The sequence below is a fragment of the Neofelis nebulosa genome, chromosome 2 (genome assembly GCF_028018385.1).
Source record: "Neofelis nebulosa isolate mNeoNeb1 chromosome 2, mNeoNeb1.pri, whole genome shotgun sequence".
Taxonomy (NCBI): Eukaryota; Metazoa; Chordata; class Mammalia; order Carnivora; family Felidae; genus Neofelis; species Neofelis nebulosa.
This window is the reverse complement of record NC_080783.1, coordinates 141,292,571-141,314,004: the sequence shown is the minus strand read 5'-3', so window position 1 is coordinate 141,314,004 and position 21,434 is coordinate 141,292,571. Positions and strand designations below refer to the sequence as shown.

At 40.8% G+C, this 21,434-nt stretch overlaps 1 protein-coding gene across 2 annotated transcripts in view; it reads right to left on the bottom strand.

Annotated features, from left to right (window-relative positions):
* ALG14 (ALG14 UDP-N-acetylglucosaminyltransferase subunit) overlaps positions 1-21,434 on the bottom strand; it is a 108,310-nt gene that overhangs the window by 65,283 nt on the left and 21,593 nt on the right. For both annotated transcript variants that reach the window (XM_058716484.1, XM_058716483.1), the window contains exon 3: positions 5,937-6,068. In XM_058716484.1, the coding sequence (XP_058572467.1) occupies positions 5,937-6,068 (132 nt within the window). The remainder of the gene's footprint in view (positions 1-5,936; positions 6,069-21,434) is intronic.

Genomic DNA, 21,434 nt, shown 5'->3' with positions numbered 1-21,434 from the left:
ACTGGGTGTTGTATGGAAACCAATTTGACAATAAATTTCATATATTATAAAAAAAAAAAAGAAAAAAAAAAAGAAATCCTCTCCTTTTTCCAGTCAATGGTTTTGGGGAAAAATTTTTTTGTGCAGTCCCCTGTGAATGTTTTCACCCTTTTTTTCCCACTCTTTCTCTCTTGTTCTCTCTCGCTCCTCTCTCTGTGATCAGGGCTCCTTCCCCACTGCTGCAATCGTGGCTCTTTTCTCCCCAAATCAACTCTCAGCATTTCCTCCCTTCCACGGGTCATTTTTTCTGCTTGTAGATGTGCAGCTTTGTTCTCCAAGACATCTGATCGATTTCTTGAGTGTTCAGAATGATTTGATATTTCTCTAGCTGTGCTTGAGGCAGGAGGCAAGCTTAGGGTTGCCTTACACTTCTGACATCTTAACCTTCTCCAGAACATTTTGAAATGACAAACTGTATAGAGGTAAAACTAATTAGTGGCTGCCAGGAGACAGGGATGGGGGGAGCACAGGGAAGCTCCTTTGCAGTGATGGAACAGTTTTGTATCTTGATTTTCGTGGTGGTTACACAAATACACGATTAAAATAGCATAGAACTATACATATGCACACATATAACTGCACACGAATACATATAGAAAAACAGTGAAAACTGAGTAAGGTCTGTAGTCTGGTTAACAGCACAGTATCATACTAATATAAATCTTCTGGCTTTGACACTGTACTACAGTTATATATGATGTCACCTTTAAGGAAAGCTGGGTGAAGAATATAGGAACATCTATGTATTATTTCTGCAACTTCTTGTGATAATTGTTTCAAATTTTTTAAAAAGCTAAAAAAATGATGTGTTCAAATGCTTTTTAAAAAGAATCTTGAGTAGCAGAACAAGCTGTTGCTGCAGAAATGGAAGAATAATTTCTGATTTCGTTTTTTTCCAACAGAATTACTCTCTATTGCATGTCTACCTATCATTTCTTTACTCTATTTTTCTTGAAGCTAACTAAATAAAAGCTTCTCAAGGACATAGGCTCTATTCTAGTAACCCCTTTCAGTGCCTACTGCAATACAGATGTTAAAAATAAAATACTAGTTTTGAATTGAGCAAGTTAGCTAATTCTGGCAGAATCCGATACATTTATAAAGAGAACTAGAGTTAAGTTAAACTGACTAGTTTTGCGACCTTGGTTACTTACACCTCTCTGGACTTTGGGCTCCTCATCTATGGAATGAATATAATGAGTATTATGTGAGAAGACTGTCAGGAAAATTAAGTGAGTTAATGTATGTAAAGTACTTAGAAGAGTGCCAGACAAATCAGAATAGCTCAATGTTATTTTTCTAAAAGATTTTAAAAATATGACTTTTAGGTGGATCCATTCTGATGAATCAAAATGATAATAAAATGGTTAAGTGGTTATTTCCTTTAACTATTAGGTTTCAATGAAAAAAGTCTGTGGGGATTTTAAATTTTTTTAAGTTTATTTATTTTGAGAGAGAGAGTGAGCAATTGAGCACAAAGAGGAGAGAAGCAGAGAGAGGGGGCAGACAATCCCAAGCAGGCTTTGCACTGTCAGCATGGAGCCCAACATGGGGCTTAAACTCATAAACCATGAGATCATGACCTGAGCCAAAACCAAGAGTTGGATGCTTAGCTGACTAAGCCACCCAGGCGTCCCTGTTTGTGGGGATTTTAAAGAAAAAAGCCCAATATACCATCTTAAAAGTACCTATGATATTTAGCCTTTTAAAAATGACTACTTATTACTTGTACTGAGTTAAGTTCCAGGTCCTAATAGTTTCTAATAACAATAAAATATTATATGTAAAATTTCAATTAATAAAGGTTTAGTCTAAAGATTTCGACTTTATGTACATTATGTGACTCTCTTACCTAGCTGACTTATTAATCTTCACTCTTTTTTTTTTAAATTTATTTTTGAGACAGAGAGAGAGAGAGCAGGGGAGATACAGAGAGGAAGGGGACAGAGGATCCAAAGTGGGCTCTGTGCTGACAGCAGCGAGCCTGATGCAGGGCTTGAACTCACAAACCGTGAAATCATGACCTGAGCCAAAGGTGAACTGCTTAACTGACTGAGCCACCCAAGTGCCCCTAATCTTGACTCTTCTTAAATGACAGTTTTGTATTCTCTCTTACCCACCTTTGCTTAAATGTCATCTCTACTCAGAAGCCTTACCCCACTTCCCAGAGAGGATGTATCACACTACCACCATCTAGCAATAGGCAAGACTGCTCTACTGTGCTAACTTTTATAATCTCTTGCACACAGTATAAATCCTGGCACAGAGTAGGTCCTCAACAAATATTTGTGAATGAACCAACCACTGACATATTCCCATGGCAATTTTTACTTGCTACCATTAAGGAACTTGGTATATTGAATTATAATTATTTTCCCATTTGTCTCCTCCATTAGAGTGTAACCTTTTTGAGGCCAGGGCCCATGTCTCACTCATGTTTGCACCCTTAGTAACTAGCACAGTGAGTGGAACATTTATCAAAGATATGTACTGAGAGGCTACCATGGGCCAGGTATCGTTTTCCAACAGTGGACAAGGCAGTCACAGTTTCTTATGGAATGACAATAAAGGATAATAAAAAGGATAATTTTTATTGGGACTAATACTATGAAGACAATAAAGCATAACAATGCGACAGAGGAATAAGGAGAAGTACTAGTAGTCAGGCCTTTGTAAGGAGATGATACTTGAGCTCAGAACAAAATGGAGCCGGTCATGTTTAGGTCAGGAGTAAAGAGTCCCAAGTACAGGGAACAGCAAGTACAAAGGCTCTGAGATAGGAATCAGTTGGGTTTGTTTAAAAAAAAAAAAGGCAGGTGTGGCTGGCACATAGTAAACTAAGGGAAGAGAGGGGAAAAGGTCAAAGAAGCAGGTCAGGGCTGGAGCATGCAGGCTATCCTAAGTTTAAACTCTATTCTAAGAGCACCACTGGAGGATTTTAAGCATGAAGTAACAGAATCTAGTTTACATTAAAAAAATTACATTGGTTGTTAAATGGTAAAGAAAAATTGCGGGGGATCATGAACTTCCTTCCACAGGCAGACAAGTTAGGAGACTATGCAGTGGGGTGGGGGGGCGGACAGCATGGAGGCAGTCAAGATGGACTGAAATAGACAGATGGGTGATAAATTTCAAAGACATGGCTGGCAGGACTTGCTACTGAACACGGGAAGTACGGTGTGGGAAAGAAGAATCAAAGATGTCTCCTGGGGATCTGACTCGAGCAAATTTACTAAAACGGGGAAAGAAGAGGAAATATCTACTATGCTGGACTAAGAAAGTTTCAGATGTCTATTAGATAACCAACTGGAAAAGTAGCACACAGCAGGCACTTGCTGCATACTTTTAAAAATTACCACTTTCGGGATAGACTCATCTACAAATCAAACATATAATACAGCATTCCAAATTTGGCTAACTCTATTTGCTGCTTCCAAGATAACAAAGATAAACAGAAAAGAATAAGTGACTGAAAGGACCAGAGATCTCAGTTCATTTGATGAAATCTCATTTTTGCTATTATTGATGCTCCTTGACCCAGATTTTTAATATAAAGGTGCCATATAACCTCCTGCGGCTTAGTGCCTCAGTTTCCTCAGCCATTAAACAAGAATAACAGTACCACCTATCTTGTATGGCAATCACTTAGTACCACATCTGGCATATATAAGTGCTCAATAAACATTACCTGTTATGTTCCAGATGGAATTTCCATTTAAAAAACATTAAAATGTTCTATTATTCCACACTCATCCTGGAACAACAAGGGAAGTGTCTGTGTTTATATTTTATAGATGGCAAAGTGAGGTACAGAGACAGTTGAATGGAGCAGTACACTCAGGTGCACACAGTTAAAGTAGAGCAGACAGGCACCTGGCCGTTCAGGCAACTCCAGTGATTTAAGGTATGATGCTGCTGTCCCTTCTAAGAGTGGGTTTTTCTTTCACTTTTTTTTTTAAAGAAGTAAAAAAGGAATAGTGCTTTGTGACAAAAGTCATAAGAAAGTCAAGGATGAATGCAGAGAGATCTGCATGTTGTAAAAAAGGCCTCTTGACCCTTAACTTTTCTCTGTAAAGTGAAGGGAAATACATTAAGTGCAAATTCATCTCGTGAAGCCAACCGTATGGGAACAGCTGATCGGGTAACGCTCAGGTTTGAAATGATTTTCACTAACTCAGCTAAGAATGGAAATAAGTACTTCACATCCCCCGACCCCTTTTCACTCTTATTCCTTTAGAAACGTCATAATAGTTTTTTCCTTCCATTCTTTTACAAGCAAATTTATAGCATTCATAAAATTTTAGACTAAGTCAGAAGGAAACTGAGAGGATATCTAATATATTCTTTCATTTTAAGGTAAAGAATGAGGCCCAGAAGGGAACTGACGAAAATGAAATGAAAGCCAAAGTGGCCTGGGACCAAGTGTCCTAATGCCCCACGAGTTACTCTTCTCACTACAAGGGTATCAAATGCCGGGCCAGGCAGTCACCAGAGCTCCTCTGTGTCTATGACAGCCATCATCCATCATGTCACTACTTCCTTCTGAGCCTTAACCCTTTGGAGTCCTAAACCACACTCAAGCTAGCTGCTGCCAGTGATGGTGGCCACGCCTCTAGTGATCTAGTAAATATAAACACCAGATTTCCTGCTTAAAATATCAAGACCTTTTTCTCCCTTCCATTCTGCCTTTTGAATTTTAGAAATAAATAAACTTTTCTGGGCAGTAATAATTTTTGTAGGGAAATATCTAAATTCTACACCCTGAAAATGTGGCTGGAGACTGTGAAATAAACTCACTCTAAAATTTAAAAATAAATATAAGCAAAAGTAATCTATGGTGATAAAAATCAGAAAGTGGTTGCTCAGGGCCAGGGAATGACTGGGAAGAAGCAGGAGAAAACTTTCTGGGGTGATAGAGATGTCCTCTATCTTGAGAAGGACACAGTCAGACTATACACAAGATCTGTGCATCTCACTGTTTGTAAGCTGTATCTTTTAAAAACAATCTAAACTACTCATGCAGAAAATTCAGATTTTAAAATTCTCATCCAAAGAAGGGACTTGAACCACAGTTCAGCTGATGAAAGGCAATGACCAAACTCAGAGATCGTTCAAAGTCAAGCTACACATTTCTGTTCCAACTACTCATGAGAATAATACCCACTAGACCAGAACTTGTGTATGTGGAGGGCAAGTGAAGAGCTTCCTTTCAGGATATGCTGATGAATGGATTCTGTCTTAAAATAGGAAAGAAAGTGTTATTTAAGAACTGTGTACACTCCTATGATAACATATCCACCACTCTCCATGGTCTACTAAAATGCATTTAGAATTTAATAACAGAACTTCATCCTAAAGACCACAGAGAACTTAAGATGATAAGGAAAGTAAGCTTGAACACAGCGCAGTAATTACGTTTTTAGATTTCTATTTTCTGTATTATTCTCCTATAAAAACTTGGGTGTGTGTAACATTCTGCCCACTGCATTCCATATCTGGTAACACAGTCTTGACAAAAAACAAGAAGAGTACTGAAAAGGAATAAAAAATTGGCTCTCCTCTGGCTGATGAGCACATGATGTTGGCTCAGGAACCATAGGTGAGTAGGAAGACAAATTGGTTAAAGACACTGCTCTGTTAGGGCTTATCACAAGAGGAGGGGGGAGAAGAGGGCAAATTTAGAGTTTAAGTTACAGCTAGAAATGGAAGACAAATTTCTCACCTCTTTCAGCAAAGCGCATTGCATGATAAATTTTAGCATATGATCATAAAAAGGTCCAGTATAGAATCTGGCATACTGATAAAGGGTAGCTGTGTAAGAAAACACTATGTTCCATTACTAATGAAGGACCCACAGGAGACTGACTGTCCCTCTCCTTAGTGATGGTCATACATACCAAATCTGGCTTCACTCGGTGAGTCAGGGGAAACGAGAGCCACATAGAGTACAAAGTGGTGAGCATTGTGGACAGCCAGGACTGCTGAACCTCACGGCTTCTGGGAATGCGGTGAATAAAGTATTCGGGAAACTAGAAGGAAAATAGTAACAATCCAAGTCAACCGGGCCATTGATAACCAAGGTAAACACAGCAACAGTTAATGCTTGTAGACACAGGTCATGCTTTGTTTAAAATTTTCATTCTAACTACTTGTAAATTAAGTTACAAAGCCCTTTCCATGCTTTATGTGACACACATCATCAGGTTATGACAGAAAAGTTCCTAAATATGATTAAAAATGTTAAAGTTGGTGTTGACAATAAGTTGGGATAAATTTTCTACAAAATATGTTTTAGGCAAAGAGGTTAACATGCTGATACACAAATTGTTCTTACAAACCAACATGTAAGGCAAATAATCTAATACCAAGATGGCCAAAGGAGATGGACAGAGAATCCCAAACAGAAGAAACTCAAACAGCCAATAAACACAAAACGATGGTTAATAATTAAACATAAAAGAAAGCAATAAGTCATTTTTTATTTACCCAATTGTCAAAGACCATGGTTACCCAGTGTTTTTTGAGGGTGCTGGGAAATAGACACTTACATTCCCTGGTACAACTTTTGCTTACTGCTTTTTGTGAGGGCAATCCAAAAATATCTCTCAGAATTTTAAGTGTGTCTACTTTTGATCCACATTTCTGTTTCCAGAAATATATCCCACAGATTCACCTACATGCTTATTCACTGTATCATGCATTGTATTTGTGGAAATCAGGGACAGCCCAAATATCCTCCAATAGGAAATGGAGATGTTCACACAACAAAATATATGAAGATAAATTAACAAATGACAGATTTATATGAGCTTACATGGAAGATGTGCCAAGCTAAATTGTTAAAAAGAATATGCAAGTGGCAGGACAGTATGTTTAATACGGTCCAGGGTGTATTAACAAATCACAACACATGTGTGTTGGTATACACAGATATACACATATTAGTATCTGCTCAGAGAAAATCTGGAACTATTCACCATAAACTGCAAAGAGGGGATATTTTTATTTTCCAGGTCATGTATGTCCACACTTAAAATTTGCAACAAGCATGTATTGTTACTTTCATAATAAAAGAAATGAACATTTCGCCTTGAATCAAAGTTCTTGGTATACTTGTTATCTTTTGCTATGTAACAGATTACTTCCAAACCCAGTAGCTTGAAACAACAAATATTTTTGTTTCTAACTTTCTGGGGGGTCAGGAATCCAGAAGCGGTTTAGCAGGGTTATTATGGTTAGGAAACTCTCATGAAATTGAAGTCAAGTTTTTGGCTGGGGCTGCAGTCATCTGACGGCTTGACTGGGGCTGGAGGATCCACTTCTAAGGGGCTCACTCACATGGCTGGCAATTTAGTGCTGGTTTTTAGCAGAAGATCTTACTTCTTTGCTACATGGACTTTTCCATAGGGCTACTTGGGTATTCTCATGACACAGCAACTAGCTTTCCAAAAGCAAGTGATTCGAGAGAGGGAAAGGCAGACACCACAATGTCTTTTATGACCTAACCTCAGAAGTCACACTTTGTCATTTGCACAAAGTCCTACTGGTTACAAAGGTCAACCCTATTTAATATGAAAGAGACTACACAGGGGGCTTGAAACCCTGGGGGTTTCTTGGAGCTTGGCTACCACACAGGTTAAGTCAGACAGTAAAGGACTAAGTATTTAATACACTCTTCTCCCCATCCCCCTATTGGCTTAGAGGTACAATATACTCCTTGAGAAAATAGTAAAGTCTTTTCCTAAACTAGTGGAAGACATACAATTATTGGTCCTGAGATTGTGTGTTTAGAAAAAGATATGAAATTGTGTCTGGAGGCTTTTGTTGAGCCTCCAGTATGAGCCTCCAGTATGAGCCTTCCTCATACTCCAGGAAGGCATGAGTATAGTTCTTATATATACTGCACAAAATGCAAATGTACTGCACATGTGACTACTTTGTTTCACATGTGACTGTAAAGACTATTTCCTCCTCCTTTCATGTTACACCAGTGGAGAAGGAGAGATCTGGATTCAATATATTATTCACTATTTCTATTTATTCATCATTTATTAAATCAACATTGTTTTTCCTTCCAAAGGATTAAAGTACTAAATGTTGAACTAGAAAATAATACCGAATAGTTCCCAAACTACAGAGCAAACAGGGAGCAGTAAATAACCAAGCGGGGACAAACCTGTGAGGTATTTTGATTATTTATGATTATTAATTGGAAAACACATAACTGGCAAAACAGTACTATGAGCCAAAATCCCTTATCAGAAAACTTTTGGGTCAGAAGTATTTTTAACAGGTAATATGGGGCATCCTTGGAAGTTTGGGGGAAGTAACCAAACATATTAATATCTCTGCAGCAAAACATGAATATTCACACTAACAAGGATAAATAAAGACTATAAGCCTTAGGCCAATTCAAATCAGGTTTTGCTGCCAAAGGTGTGACAAACTTCAGATCCCCTCCATCCCCCAGTTTTCAGAACTTTTTGGTAATTTAGATATGGGATTGTGGAACTTGTACTGCAAAACACATTTGAATCCATTAAGATGTCATTGCTATTATTACAGCAAAAATAACCCAGTAGGGTCTCATTCTAAAGGTTTTTTGGATGTTACTTCCCAGTTTTGAGGCCTGATCTCCGTATCTATAAAAATTTCTTCAAAAATGCATGGGTGTTTATAATGTCCCTTGAATCTCTTAAAGCTGCAAGCATATAACTTTATAAAGAAGCAATGCATAATATTTCTGGATATTTTTAGTGTCTTGAGGGGCTGGAAGCAGTTTGACTAAGGCTCTAGTAGCCCAACTCCTCAGATTCCATCTGCGCTCCAGAGGGGCAAACACACAGGCCTGGTAGGGAGGGGTTTTTCAAGGGCGTCTGTCTGGGTCTGAAGACGGCAGTCTCAGACTAGGACATGGAAGAAGAGACTACATCTCATCCCAGGAAGCAGCTTGAAGAAGCAGAGAAGATGGGTTTAGGAAGTCTTGTCCATTCTCAGAGGAGGAACAGAAACTAGTAGTGGGATGTTCTGGGGTGGAGACTGAGGGACTTCCAAGATGGAAACTAGAAAACAGGCCTGAGGGTGAAAAACAAGGCTAGTCAGCGTGATGGCCTCTGCTTCTGGACGTGCATGCAAGAAGCCTGACCTCAGCCTCCAGATAAGATGCCAGGCTGAGAAGCGGAGTCCCAGTTCCACTTGTGGCTGGAGCTAACTGGGCCAATGATCACACACCTACAGTGGCCAATCACCCAGTTTGCAGAGGAGAATCCCAGTATAATTATTAACAGTGCCCTTTCTGCTCTCAGAAATGTCCCAGGTGAAATGATAAACTATATAGTGACCCACAGGGCAGGACAATGAGTAGGTTCTTCCAAGTCACAGGGAAAGAAATTTATTCAGAACAGCAGGAGGCAACATGATGGGAGAATCTGCATTACCATTAAGGATAAGAGTGTAAGTGGTAGCTGGGAAGAAAGCCAAGCTGAAAGTTCTGTCAATGAGATAAACAGGAAAACAGTCAGGTGATGATGAACTCGGGGAAGGGCAGTGATGAGGAGCTAGACAAGGGATCAGAACCATGACCCTGACTGGCAGGGACAGGACAGTCCACAGAGTCCACAGCTCTATACTGGAGAGGCCCTCCAGCTCCAGATCCCATCCAAATCTTGCCTACATTATCATTTTTTTGATAAGAAGTTCAGATAATTGGAAATCCTACCCAAAAGATTTCTCTCTAAATCCAAGTCTCTCACCACCCATTCCCCCATTACAGCAGGTCAGTTCTCCTTAGACACACCTTCCCGACTAACCTTTCTAAGATACCCCCACCCCACGTGTACCCGTACTCTTCCTTCCCCCATCGACAGGCTTGCTCTACGTTTTTGTTTTTGTATTTTGGGCTTTTTTTGAGGGGGGGGGGAGGGGCAGGGAGGAGGAGAGAGAATCTTAAGCAGGCTCCACTATCAGCATGGAGCCTGACACAGGGCTCCATCTCATGAACCATGAGATCATGACCTGAGCCAAAATCAAGAGTCGGGTGCTTAACCAAATGAGTCACCCATGCCACTCTACTGGCATACCATATACTTATTTATTTACTACCTGTCTGCCCCATTAGAATATAACTTACCTGAGGATGCCAGGAAATTTAATCACTGCAATCTCAGTGCTTGTGAAGAGTACCTGGTTTACAGTTGATGCTCAGTATTTATTGAATGAGTGATTCAATGTTATTTATTGCATGTTAATAGATATTAATCCAATCTTCTTGTCACCTAGCTGAGGTGTATTTAGACGGACGATATAAAAGGGCACAAAGATAGTGATTTCAGAGTGCACCTTTAGGGCCTTATTTGTAGGGGCCACTCAGTAAACAGATTAAAATGAATGGAATTCTTGGGGCTAGAGAAAAAACCTGAGCAAAGCGGGGGACTGGAAGTTTATAAAGAGCCAGAGCCAGGAGGCACCAAGTTCTAAGGGCTTGGGGAAACAGGAGGGAGAATGAGAATGAACCAAAGACCAATGCCCTCTTCCCTAACAATGTGTCCCAGGTAGAGAGCCTAGACTGCTCTCTATGAAACTGACCACTCACAAGGGCCTCAAGAAATGTCTCAACCTTTGTGGGTCCTCTCCCTAGAAAACAGATCCATGAGAGAAGAGTGTCCCCAAAGCTTTGAGGTCTGAGCATATAAGGGAAGGGAGCCTGTTAGGCTAGACAAGAACAGCAACCCATTCTGCACCTGACACTAGAAAAATTCTATGCCTTCAGTTTCGGTATTATGCCTTCTACACGGGTGTGTATTGAAGTGGATGGGAACCTGGGCCATTTTGGTAAGAACAGGGCTCTCAGATTAACTATGCTTGACACACAGAAACTGGTGCTAGGGTATTTGATGTCCCATATTGCCTAAAGGAAATACTAAGGGTCAGGCCATGGAAAAATCTTGAGAGTTTTTTTTTTTTTTTTTTTACATATAAAATAATCAAATACATGAAGAAGTCAACAAGGAAAAATTATTAATAGAAAGATTGTATTTTGGTTTTAACAAAAGTTCCTTTGAAGACAAAAGAATGGGATGGAGTTTCAGAGAGCTACAGTTCAGGCCTGGCTATGACCTTTGGCCAGACATTCTCAGGGATTAGGGCATCTGGAGAAATCCAAATGAAGGCATCTTCACAGACATAACTATTTTTGTTAGTCTGTACCTTTGCCTTGAGGGAAATGTCCCTAACCCTCTTTTATGTCCTACTAATGGGATGCAGGACACAAAGGAATCCTCATCCATCATTTTACCACCCCTACCCCTCACCCCTAGACCCAATATTTAGTTTAGGAGAGGCCACACAACCCAAGCAGGGTCAGTCTTCCCTGGATCCTGGACCCAAGAAAAGTAATTCCTTTGAAAGACACTGTTGGATGTTAAACTGGCTCTGAATCCATTCCACTGGGGCCATGAAATGCATACTTTAGTGTTCCTCTATTCACTAGGCTTTTCTATAATGACTCAAAAGTACTATCATATTTGCCACCAAAACATGCTATTCCGCATTCCCAAGCCAGGAATTGACAAACGAACGGCAGAATATATCATAAATAAATTTCCTGGTTATATATGAAGATCATGAAAATATACATTGGCATTGGCAGGGATGGAGGGTGGGGCACCTGCTCCTGTGACTCCTTCTTCTGAAACCTCTACACACATTCCATATCTAGCTACTTATTCCCAACATCCCTGCTATTCTTGGTCCAAACTATGACCATCTCTCACCATGACTACAATAACCTCTCATCTCATCTCTAACTCTCCTCTGGCTCCCCTACACTTTATTCTCTACAGAATCACCAGAGATTATAATGTATAGCAGATCTTTCCTTTCATTCTCCTGCTTAAAACCCTCCAAAGGCTTACCAATGCACTTGGGATAAAATCCAAATTTCTGACAACTGTCTCTGAGGTCCTGTGTAACCTGGGCTGCCTTATCTCTCTAATGATTCCTTGTTCACTCACCAACCACATCAGCCTTCTTTCTGTTGTGTGAATACGTCAAATACATTCCTTCCTGAGGGCCTTTTCGATTCATTCTGAGTGGTCTACCGTGCTCCCTAGATTGGATCAATCCAGGTCTTGCTTGAACATTACCTCCTCAGAGAGGAGGCAGGCTCCCCACATGCCCCTCCCCCGATACACGGTCACCCTCCACCACACTGTCTTATTTTGCCATCTTCACAGCAATTACTCATACTTCCAATTAACTTGTTTGTTTGTGTGTTTGACTGGTGTCTGCCTCTCTCTTCAGAACACAAGCTCCATGAGAGGAAAGGATTTCATCTTGCTCACTGTGTAACCCCACTGTGCAGAACGGTGTTTCACACATCATGGGTGCTCAGTCAATACCTGCTGAACAGATAAATGACTGTCACTATAGTTTCTAGAAGTCCAGTCTGTGGTCTATGCTGGATAGGATGCTGACTTTTTACCTTGTAACATCTCAGGATTGTAAGAGACCAACTAATCCAACCTCTCCACTTCACGGATGAGAAATCTGAATTCTCCCAAGGTGACACCGCCAGCAAGTGGTAGAACAGGTCTTCCATGTGTCCTGAAATATGCTCCTGACTCACCCTTCTAAAGGCCCTTCTTTGATCTCTGCACCTCAGTTCTGAGGAATACATAAATGAGCTGAACCAATTTCCCATGGAGCCGTGTTCCCTGCCTTCTGTTGCTTCTATATATAGCCAGCTACCCATTCTGACCCATTTTCTTTTCCTTCTCTGTTCTTCAACTCACCTACCCTGTATATCTACAGCCTCCAACCCACAGAGCTTGCCTGCTTCCCTGGCTCTGTGGGGACTAAGCTCCCTGCGGCCTCCGGTCACCTTCTCCTTCATACCCTGTTCTGTGCTGTAGGTTTGGCATACCAGCCCCAACTACCACTGTTACCAAGGTGTTCTTCCCGGCCTCCAAGCCTTTTTGGTAAAAACAAACAAAAAAACCCAAGAAAACAAACAAACAAAAAAACAGAGTAAAAATACAGGGACTCAGAAATCCTCAGAGTTTTTGTTGAACCTTAGCAAGTCCTGTTGTTTTGCTATTGCTCCTGCCTGGTAGCCAACTGGGTTACATAGAAAGTATATTCTACTTGAGTCCTTTTTTTTTTTTTTTTTTTTTTTAATGTTTATTTATTTTGAGAGAGAGAGAGAGAGAGACAGAGAGAGAACGTGAGCAGGGGAGGGGCAGACAGAGATGGAGAGAGAGAATCCCAAACAGTCTTCAAGCACTGTCAAGCTCAGAGCCCAGTGTGGGGCGTGATCTCACAAACTGCTAGATCATGACCTGAGCCAAAATCCAGAATCGGATGCTTAACTGACCCAGGCACCCCCTGAGTCCTTTCTTTCTGTGCAGTTCTATGTGTATATCCTGCAGTGTGTGCATTTCTTGCAACATGATTCGGTCTCTTTCACGCAACTGGCAGTAATATAAAAGACAAAGAAGTGAGATTCTCTCTCTCCCTTATTCTCTCTGCACCATATCTTAGAAAAAGACACATACTAGTTAGTGAAACCTCCTTTTCATCCATCTATCTAAACGTCCAAATTAAGAAGGGGCAGAGGCCATGTGCTACAGTATTGTATGTATACCCACAGAGCCTCCTAGTGTTTCCTACACAAGCTTGACTGACGCCTAACTAGACATAGAGTGGCAAGACAGCCAAGAAAGGGAGAATGTTTACTAAAAAAAAATAATAATAATAAAGTAGAGAAATGGATTTTTTTTCCTCAGTCTCTAGTTTGTCTGAAATTATGTGAAACACTGAGTTAAATGCTAATAGTATATGACAACTTGTAACTTTCAAAGTATCTTCCAGAATTACATCACTGCTAAAACCCACAAACATATCTGGCTTTAGATCTGTGACAACCTAAATAGAAGTTTATAGTGATTTAGATGGAAATAATTCCACCAAGGAATCCAGATGGCATCATAAACCACAACAGAGCAGATTAAGTGGTCTATGAAGTCATTCTCTGCTGTTACCACACATTGAAATGTACAATATGTTTATTATTTAATGAATGCCACACTATTGCAGAATCTTGGAAACAAGACAAAACTAAAACGGTAAAATTTCATTCAACCAAAAAGGGTTTCAGCTTTCTTTTATAACTGTTTTCTTAATAATGCAAAGTATAATGTACATACTAGAAGAAAACTATGTTGGATGGTTCTATCATTCTGAAATCAAGATGACCATAATTCACTGTACACACAAAAATGTCCTTATGTGCATGTCCTTTAAGTACTTGGTAGGTGCTCACTTCATGGTAGCTGATGAAGGAGCGAAGGGGCCAAGGGTCCCAGACTGGGTCTTGCTGGTAACCAGTTCTGTCACCTTGGGTAAGTCAACTTCTCTAGACCTCAGTCTTTCATAAGGAGGCCTTGCAAGATCAGGATCCTCAACTAGCCACCATGATTCTACAACTGGCCCTCAAGTCTAACCCGTCAAAGACAAGCAAGGCTGATGCTCCCTGCTTGTCCCATGGCTTTCAAGCCACTTCTCACTTTACCTTTAGAAGCATTCCACTCCTGGAGGTCAGGGCAGCAGGGAAATAAAAAAGTCATTTGTTCTTAAAACAATTATGGGACTCTGGCCACGCAAATTTTTAATGTCCTTTGTAATGAATATTTAGTTGTCCTCTTCTCAGCCTCTTACTGCCCCCTTCTTTTGCCAACAATAACCAATTTTCTTTTGGGTAAATCACTCCTCTCACACTCTCAGGCACAGTTTTGGTGGGATGTTAGCCCCTGTCTCCTTCACTTCCAAACCTCTAGTACCATGAGGAGGCCTGGAATGGCTTAAGCAACATGGGAATAACCCTCATGCCTGGCCACAATGACTGGCTGAAAGACAGGGCTATAACCCAGCTGAAGACCATGAGACTGGAGACATTAGGAATTTGCTGGAGTTTCTGGGAAAAAGAAGTTTCTCTCTCTCTATCTTCTACACGTTGTAAGAGACCTTTTTCCCTGCACAGGCTAGTGCAAAGATAGAAAGCCAGGAGGTACTACTGGGTTTTGCCACCCTGAGGGGACAGCATAGCTGCTGGAGCCAGCACTGTGGGGAGCCTGATGGAGGTGACGCTGCAGAAGATAGAGCAGACAGCCATTGACCATCGCTAGTGAAATTGCTGGGCACCTGGACCAAGTCTCACCCAGAAATAAGACTGAATTTTTCCCCTTTGCAAGTAAACAAATTCCCCTTAGTGTTCAAGCCAGTTTTGAGTTTAGTTTTATGTCACTTGCAACTTAAACACCCTTCCTTTTAGCTTTAAAATGATATGAATGTTTAAAAAATTTAAAAAAAGGGGGGGGGCGCCTGGGTGGCTCAGTCAGTTAAGCATCCAACTTTGGCTCATGATTCATGATTCATCATCGGCTCATGATTCATCCGATCTCACAGTTCGTGAGTTCAAGCCCCGCACTGGGCTCTGTGCTAACAGCTCAGAGCCTGGAACCTGCTTCAGATTCTGTGTCTCTCTTGCTCTCTGCCCCTCCCCTGTTCACACTCTGTTTCTCTCTAAAAAATAAATAAACATTTAAAATAAATAAATAAATAAATAAATAAATAAATAAATGTAAGACTATTTCCCTTTTTTACAAAAGAAAATATATCAATATCATAGATGAACACTGAATTGCAGTGCTGTGTTTTTCATTTCATTCATTAAATACCTACCAGGTGACAGGAACGGGGCTGGAAACACAACGGTGAGGAAGGCATTCATAAGGAATTCAGTAGAGAGTAGCAGAGCAACACAGAAAAACTAGCAATTGCAATCAAAGAGCGTAATACAAAAGGAGATATAAGTATTAAATATAATGTTAGCACCAAGTAAGAAATGATGCACTATACTTTGAGAAGCTAAATCGGGCTTTATGGAAGAGATACTTGATCTCACTTCTTGGCAGGATGTGAAATTTACCAGGCATAGAAGAGGGGGAAAAAGGGTCTTCCAGACATGTTCAGAGCAGTGACACATGAAAGTGCATGAAATTTGGGGGGCACTGTTTGGTATACAAGGAGCACAGGAGAGAACAGCAGAAAATGGAGCTAGGGAGGCAGGGCCTTCAAAGCCATGCTGAGGAGAATGTACATGAAGCTAAAGGCAATGAGGAATCCTTGGAGGATGATGAGAGCAATGTGACCACATCTGCATTCAGGAACCACTACTCTGGCAGAAGGGGTGGGGCTCCCCCAGAAGCAGATCCCTGAAATGTATCAGGAGAACGATGTCCAAGGCCTAAAGGATACTTGCAGCACTGAGATGAAGGAATGGAGAGGGCCAATGGTGGGAAGGAGGGACTTAGGGAGGCTAGAGAGTTTGGGGTGACTCTCAGGTTTTTAGGTGGGGTGAATGGTGAAAGGGGAAACAGGCTGAGAGCATATCATTATTCATTATGGTCTGGTTTTCAGCATAATTTTATGAGTCAGTAAAACAGTAAGTATAAAATATATCAATGTTAGAAGATATTACAGATAATTTTTAGGTTGAAATGGGGCAGATGGGTTTGTACCTAAAATGGGGCAATGGGTTGACCTGGCAGGTACACAGAATAAGATAACCTAGGAATCCAGGAAAAGGGAGTGCTCAGAAATGCAGGTTCTAGGCAGGCACCAGAGGGCCCTACCTGGAGCAGCAGCCTCATTTGTCTTTCGTAAGTCAGGCTTGAGAGCCAGTTGTGGGGATCACGGTGGCTTTCTGAGGACCCCCTGATCTCGTCCAGGCCTCTACTTCACAGTAAGAGAACGAGGTCTGGAGAAGCTACCTCCCCTGGTTATCAGCAGGACCCAGTCTGGAACCCATGGCTCCTCCACCCACAGGTCACTCGGTGGCACTTCCTCATCAGCTGCCATGAACTGAGCATCTATCAGGTCCTTGACAGACAAGTAGACATGCCTCTGCACTCACCACTTTCACTTCCCGACCATGATCTGCCCTTTGGTCAATCCTGAAACTGAAAGTACAATAGTCAACCTCATTAGTTGCGTGGCTTGGAATTATGTTATGCCTGGCATGATTCTAACTACCAGCTCCATAATTACTTCCTGGTGCCTAATGGCTAAAAGGCACGAAAGAACCTTCGTTTATGCAAAAGGAAGGACAAAGGGAAAGAGGCCACATCCTGATTTTATGACAACTACGATGACAAGTTACTGTATGCTCGGGACCATAATATAAGTATACATTAAAAAAATATGCTTTATGTAAATGTTTACATGTAAACATCGGTTATTAGAATGTCTCTAATTCACTTCAAAATGGAGAAGTAGCAGCACTGTATTCTACACTGCTACTGGCTCTGCATGTTGTAAGAACCCCACATATATTAAACTGGCACAGGCATTCTGGACACGTGATCAGAAAGTCCAACAACTGCAATGTTATTCATAGTTTCTTCAATTCCATCAATTCAGAATCTGATGCAGAGAAAGTTTAACCTGACTTGCCTTTGTTGTAGAGATGGAGAATGGGATAATTAAGATTTAGGAAAGAATTTAAGAGACTCAGCTATTTAAAATACTTCAGAACCATGTATACATCTACCTGATAACAGCGTTTTGAAAATACTCATCTATTCACTGAAACAGCCACATCAGGATCTCTGTTTGCAATAAACTACCAACATTTTAGTTTGGTATTTCACTCATTTATAATGGCCTTCACCAAATTAGACGTATTCTTTATACCTATAATTGAATGCAGTCAAGATCCACTATAAAGAGGAAAAGTGTTTATATAGACTAATCACACTCTAAAAATGAATGCCACGAGTTTAACAGAATTCACAAACTGAAACGAAACCCACGATTGCAACTATATAATTTACAAAAGTATTTCTTTCAGGATTGCTTGGGAATTGTGAAAGAGAATGAGCAGATGCATTAGATTTAGAAGTTTCAGTAAGTTATAGCCAACTTCAGCCCACTCTGTGAAGTTAGCACCCCACCTTGTGGAAAATAGTAGGTGTTGTTGAATGGAAGCACGCCATGTTAATTTCAGAGGCCATGCTTGATAAACCCTGCAACCACCAAATTGCCACTGAGTTATACACATATGTAGAATAAAAGATACAAACGAAAATATTTCTATTTATTAAAGTAGCAGAAAACTAATGTGTTTCCAAGATACAAGTATACCCGTCCCAAAAGACTGGTCCTTATGATATGTGTTTGGGTTATTTAGAAAATAAATATTTCCTATGCATAGATTACTATTTCCACAGGTGTTTTTACCACTTCTTAGTTTGTTTCAAAACATAACTTTAATTGTTTTCTAACTGTAACTTAGAAAATACAGAAAAATGTTCAAAGACAAAAGCAAACATCAACCATTATTCACAACCAAGAGATGATCCCTCTACCCTCTGCACAAACTTAAAAAAATATTGGGTCACTTAAATCCTTTCTGTAACTGAAAGCATTCTAAGATGACCTCAGGTTTCTAAACTGAAATAATTTTTTATCTTTTAATTTCACCAACTTCTTTCCCAATCTCCTGTCATGGTTCAAAAACACCCACCATTTGTCCAAATGTGTCCTGTGTTTTCCAATTTCCTAGCCCTGAGATCTCTCCTTCCCCTGTATTCAAAGCACTTACTTTTTTTTTTTTTTAATCAAAGCTATATAAATAAATATATGTATACACACACACACACACATACACATACACACACACATATATTTGTATGTATGCATGTGTGCACACACACACGGTTTTGAAGTTTCCTATGAGACTCTCAGTTTGGTTAGACACCTGAGGTAATTCATCATCGTTACTGGCTTCTTGGAAGCATCCTTTTTGGAGTTCTCTGTCCCCCTGCTCAACTTCCAACTCCCAACCAGTTGTTCTCTAGGCCTGCTGTATGTGGTGGTCTTCATATGGAAACTCCCTTCACTGCCATCCTGAAAATTTCCTTCATTTCTCTTCTGGGCTGGAACCTAGATTCCAGGACCACAGTCTTCCTCCTTCTTAGGTCCTCCTTGTGTTGGTGAAGCACATCCTCTATGAAACGTCGTATGGGAACTGGTGTGAGGATTGCTCTAATCATTGTTCTGAATGCCACTTGGGACTCCAAACGTGACTCATTTTCCTTTGCTTTTTGGAAATTTTATCATTAGTTCTGAAATTGCATGATGATATATCTTCTGTGACTATAGTTTTACTGGGCTGGGGATACTCCTTTAGTTTGAAGGTCACATCCTTTAGTTGTAGGCATTTTTCTTGGGTGATTTTTTTTTTTTTAATGACACCTGCCTGTGTTCTTATTCTTTCTGGATAGTAGCCTTCCAACATCCAGTTTGATTATCTAATTTTATTATCTTTTCTCTGTTGGTTTTATCTTTTTGTTCCGCTTTATACCAGAATCCTTCAACATGATCTTCCAATATTTTCATTTTTTTTATTCCTACATCAAAATTTTAATAGGCAAGGACCTTTCTAGCTATATGAGTTAAAAAAAAAAAAATGGATATCATTCTTTACTTAAAGACACAATGTCCTTTCATTTCCCCGAAGATACTGTTTTCCTTTAAGCCCTTCCCCTATGCCCTGGCTCATGATTTGCCCTTTCCTCTGATTCCTTTTCTCAAAGTTGCTTCCTCAAATAGTTTTGCTTTTTCTTATGTTGAGGCTTCCCTCCAATGTCTGTAACTGTGGATGTCAGTTCAAGCCAGTGATTCTCAGGATGGGGGTGGATTTCTCCCCCAGGGACATTGAAGCAAGGTCTGGTCTTCAAGACTGGCGGGGGCAGGGTGGAGGGGGGGGTGGTGGTGGTGAGGGGCTAGGAAGGCAGGGATTCTACTGGCATCTAGTGGTGGAGGCCAGAGATGCTGCTTAATTAACATCCCACAATGCCTCCTCACACGATTTACCTGACCTCAAATGTCAATAGTGTCGAGGCTTGGAAACCCTGGTTCATACTAAAGAATGAGGCATTAAAAGGCAGACTCGAAGCTCTGTGCCCTGGGTAGGGTTGTCAAGGGGAAGATAAAAATAGTCATAGTGAAATAGCCATTTCACTGGGGGAAATCCTAAATATCAGAATCTATACTTCTATTCTCCTGAGCAAATCAGTTTTCTGAAAGCTAATCTTCAATCTTGTGCCTGGGGGAAATAAATGTAGCATTCTGGGAGCTTATTGGAAAGGAGATCTAAGGGGCGCGTATTGGGGGGACAAGGAGTAGTCAGCTGTTCACTCTCCTTACATCTTCTGTTCACAGGGCAGTGTCTATCCAAAATATGGCTGGGTGTTCCCAGAGCCAAAACCTTTTTAGTTCAACCTCTCCAGGAGTAAATGTTGGGTTTTCTACCATGATAGGGTAGAGGGTCTACCTGGTCTATAGGCAGATTTCAACCAAGAGGCCTCGTTTCAGCCCCAATTTGTACTCCGGCCTCCAGAGGTAGCACTGCCCAGTGGTACTTTGATTAATTAACTAGCACTACCCAATGACACTTCACTTGTTAATTAATTCTGAAGGTTGCCAGTATTTGTGCTTACGCCTCTCCAACTGCACAAAACATTTCTTGAGGCAAAAGGGCACTTCCTTTCCTTATTTGAGTTCTTTGTAAAACTTGGTCCAAATTTTGCACATAGAAGCTAATCAACAAACATCCACTTTCGATTTTCAAGAAGGATTTTACCTTGGGGAAGCCGCAACTTCTAGGAGCTGTTCTGCCCATCTCAAACAAAGAAGAGTCTATTACACAAATGCCAGTACTGCAGCCTCAGCAAGGTGCTTGGTGAATCAAATCTTTAAATAAAAATACTCTCCAGGTGGAAACACTGCTCTCAAGCCATATAAAGCCTTCTCAACTCAGGAGAGGAAAATTATCCTTAGCAAGGATCTATGTTTCTAAACAAGAAATGAGATCGCTTCTCGTCACCCTCCCCACAGGGATTAGTCTGTAACATATACTAGAAATGTCCCCTCTGGCAGCCATTCTGAAGATCGGCCCTCTGGCCTCCAAGGAGCGGTGATGCAGGGTGCCACCACTCCATGTTCAGCGGTGCACTGCCACCTGGTGGGAGCAGGAGGGGATAACAGCGACACGGCTGAGGAGGCCGCACAGTACAACGATGCAAGTCTTTCAACACCTGGAAGGGCTCTCGGGGACCATTTCTAAAGCCTGAAGGACCTTTTCAGTTGGGAGAGAGGGAGAGGAAAGAGAAAAAAAGGGACAGAGCGCAAGGGCGCAGGACTCAGGAAATGGTTTTGAATCAGTGCAAGGAGGGGCCGTGCAGTCCCTCTGACTCCCAGGGTGCCTGTAAGTTCCTCAAGGCAGAGGCTGTTGACTCTTTTAGGTGGTGCGAAATGTTTACAAAGACACTGAC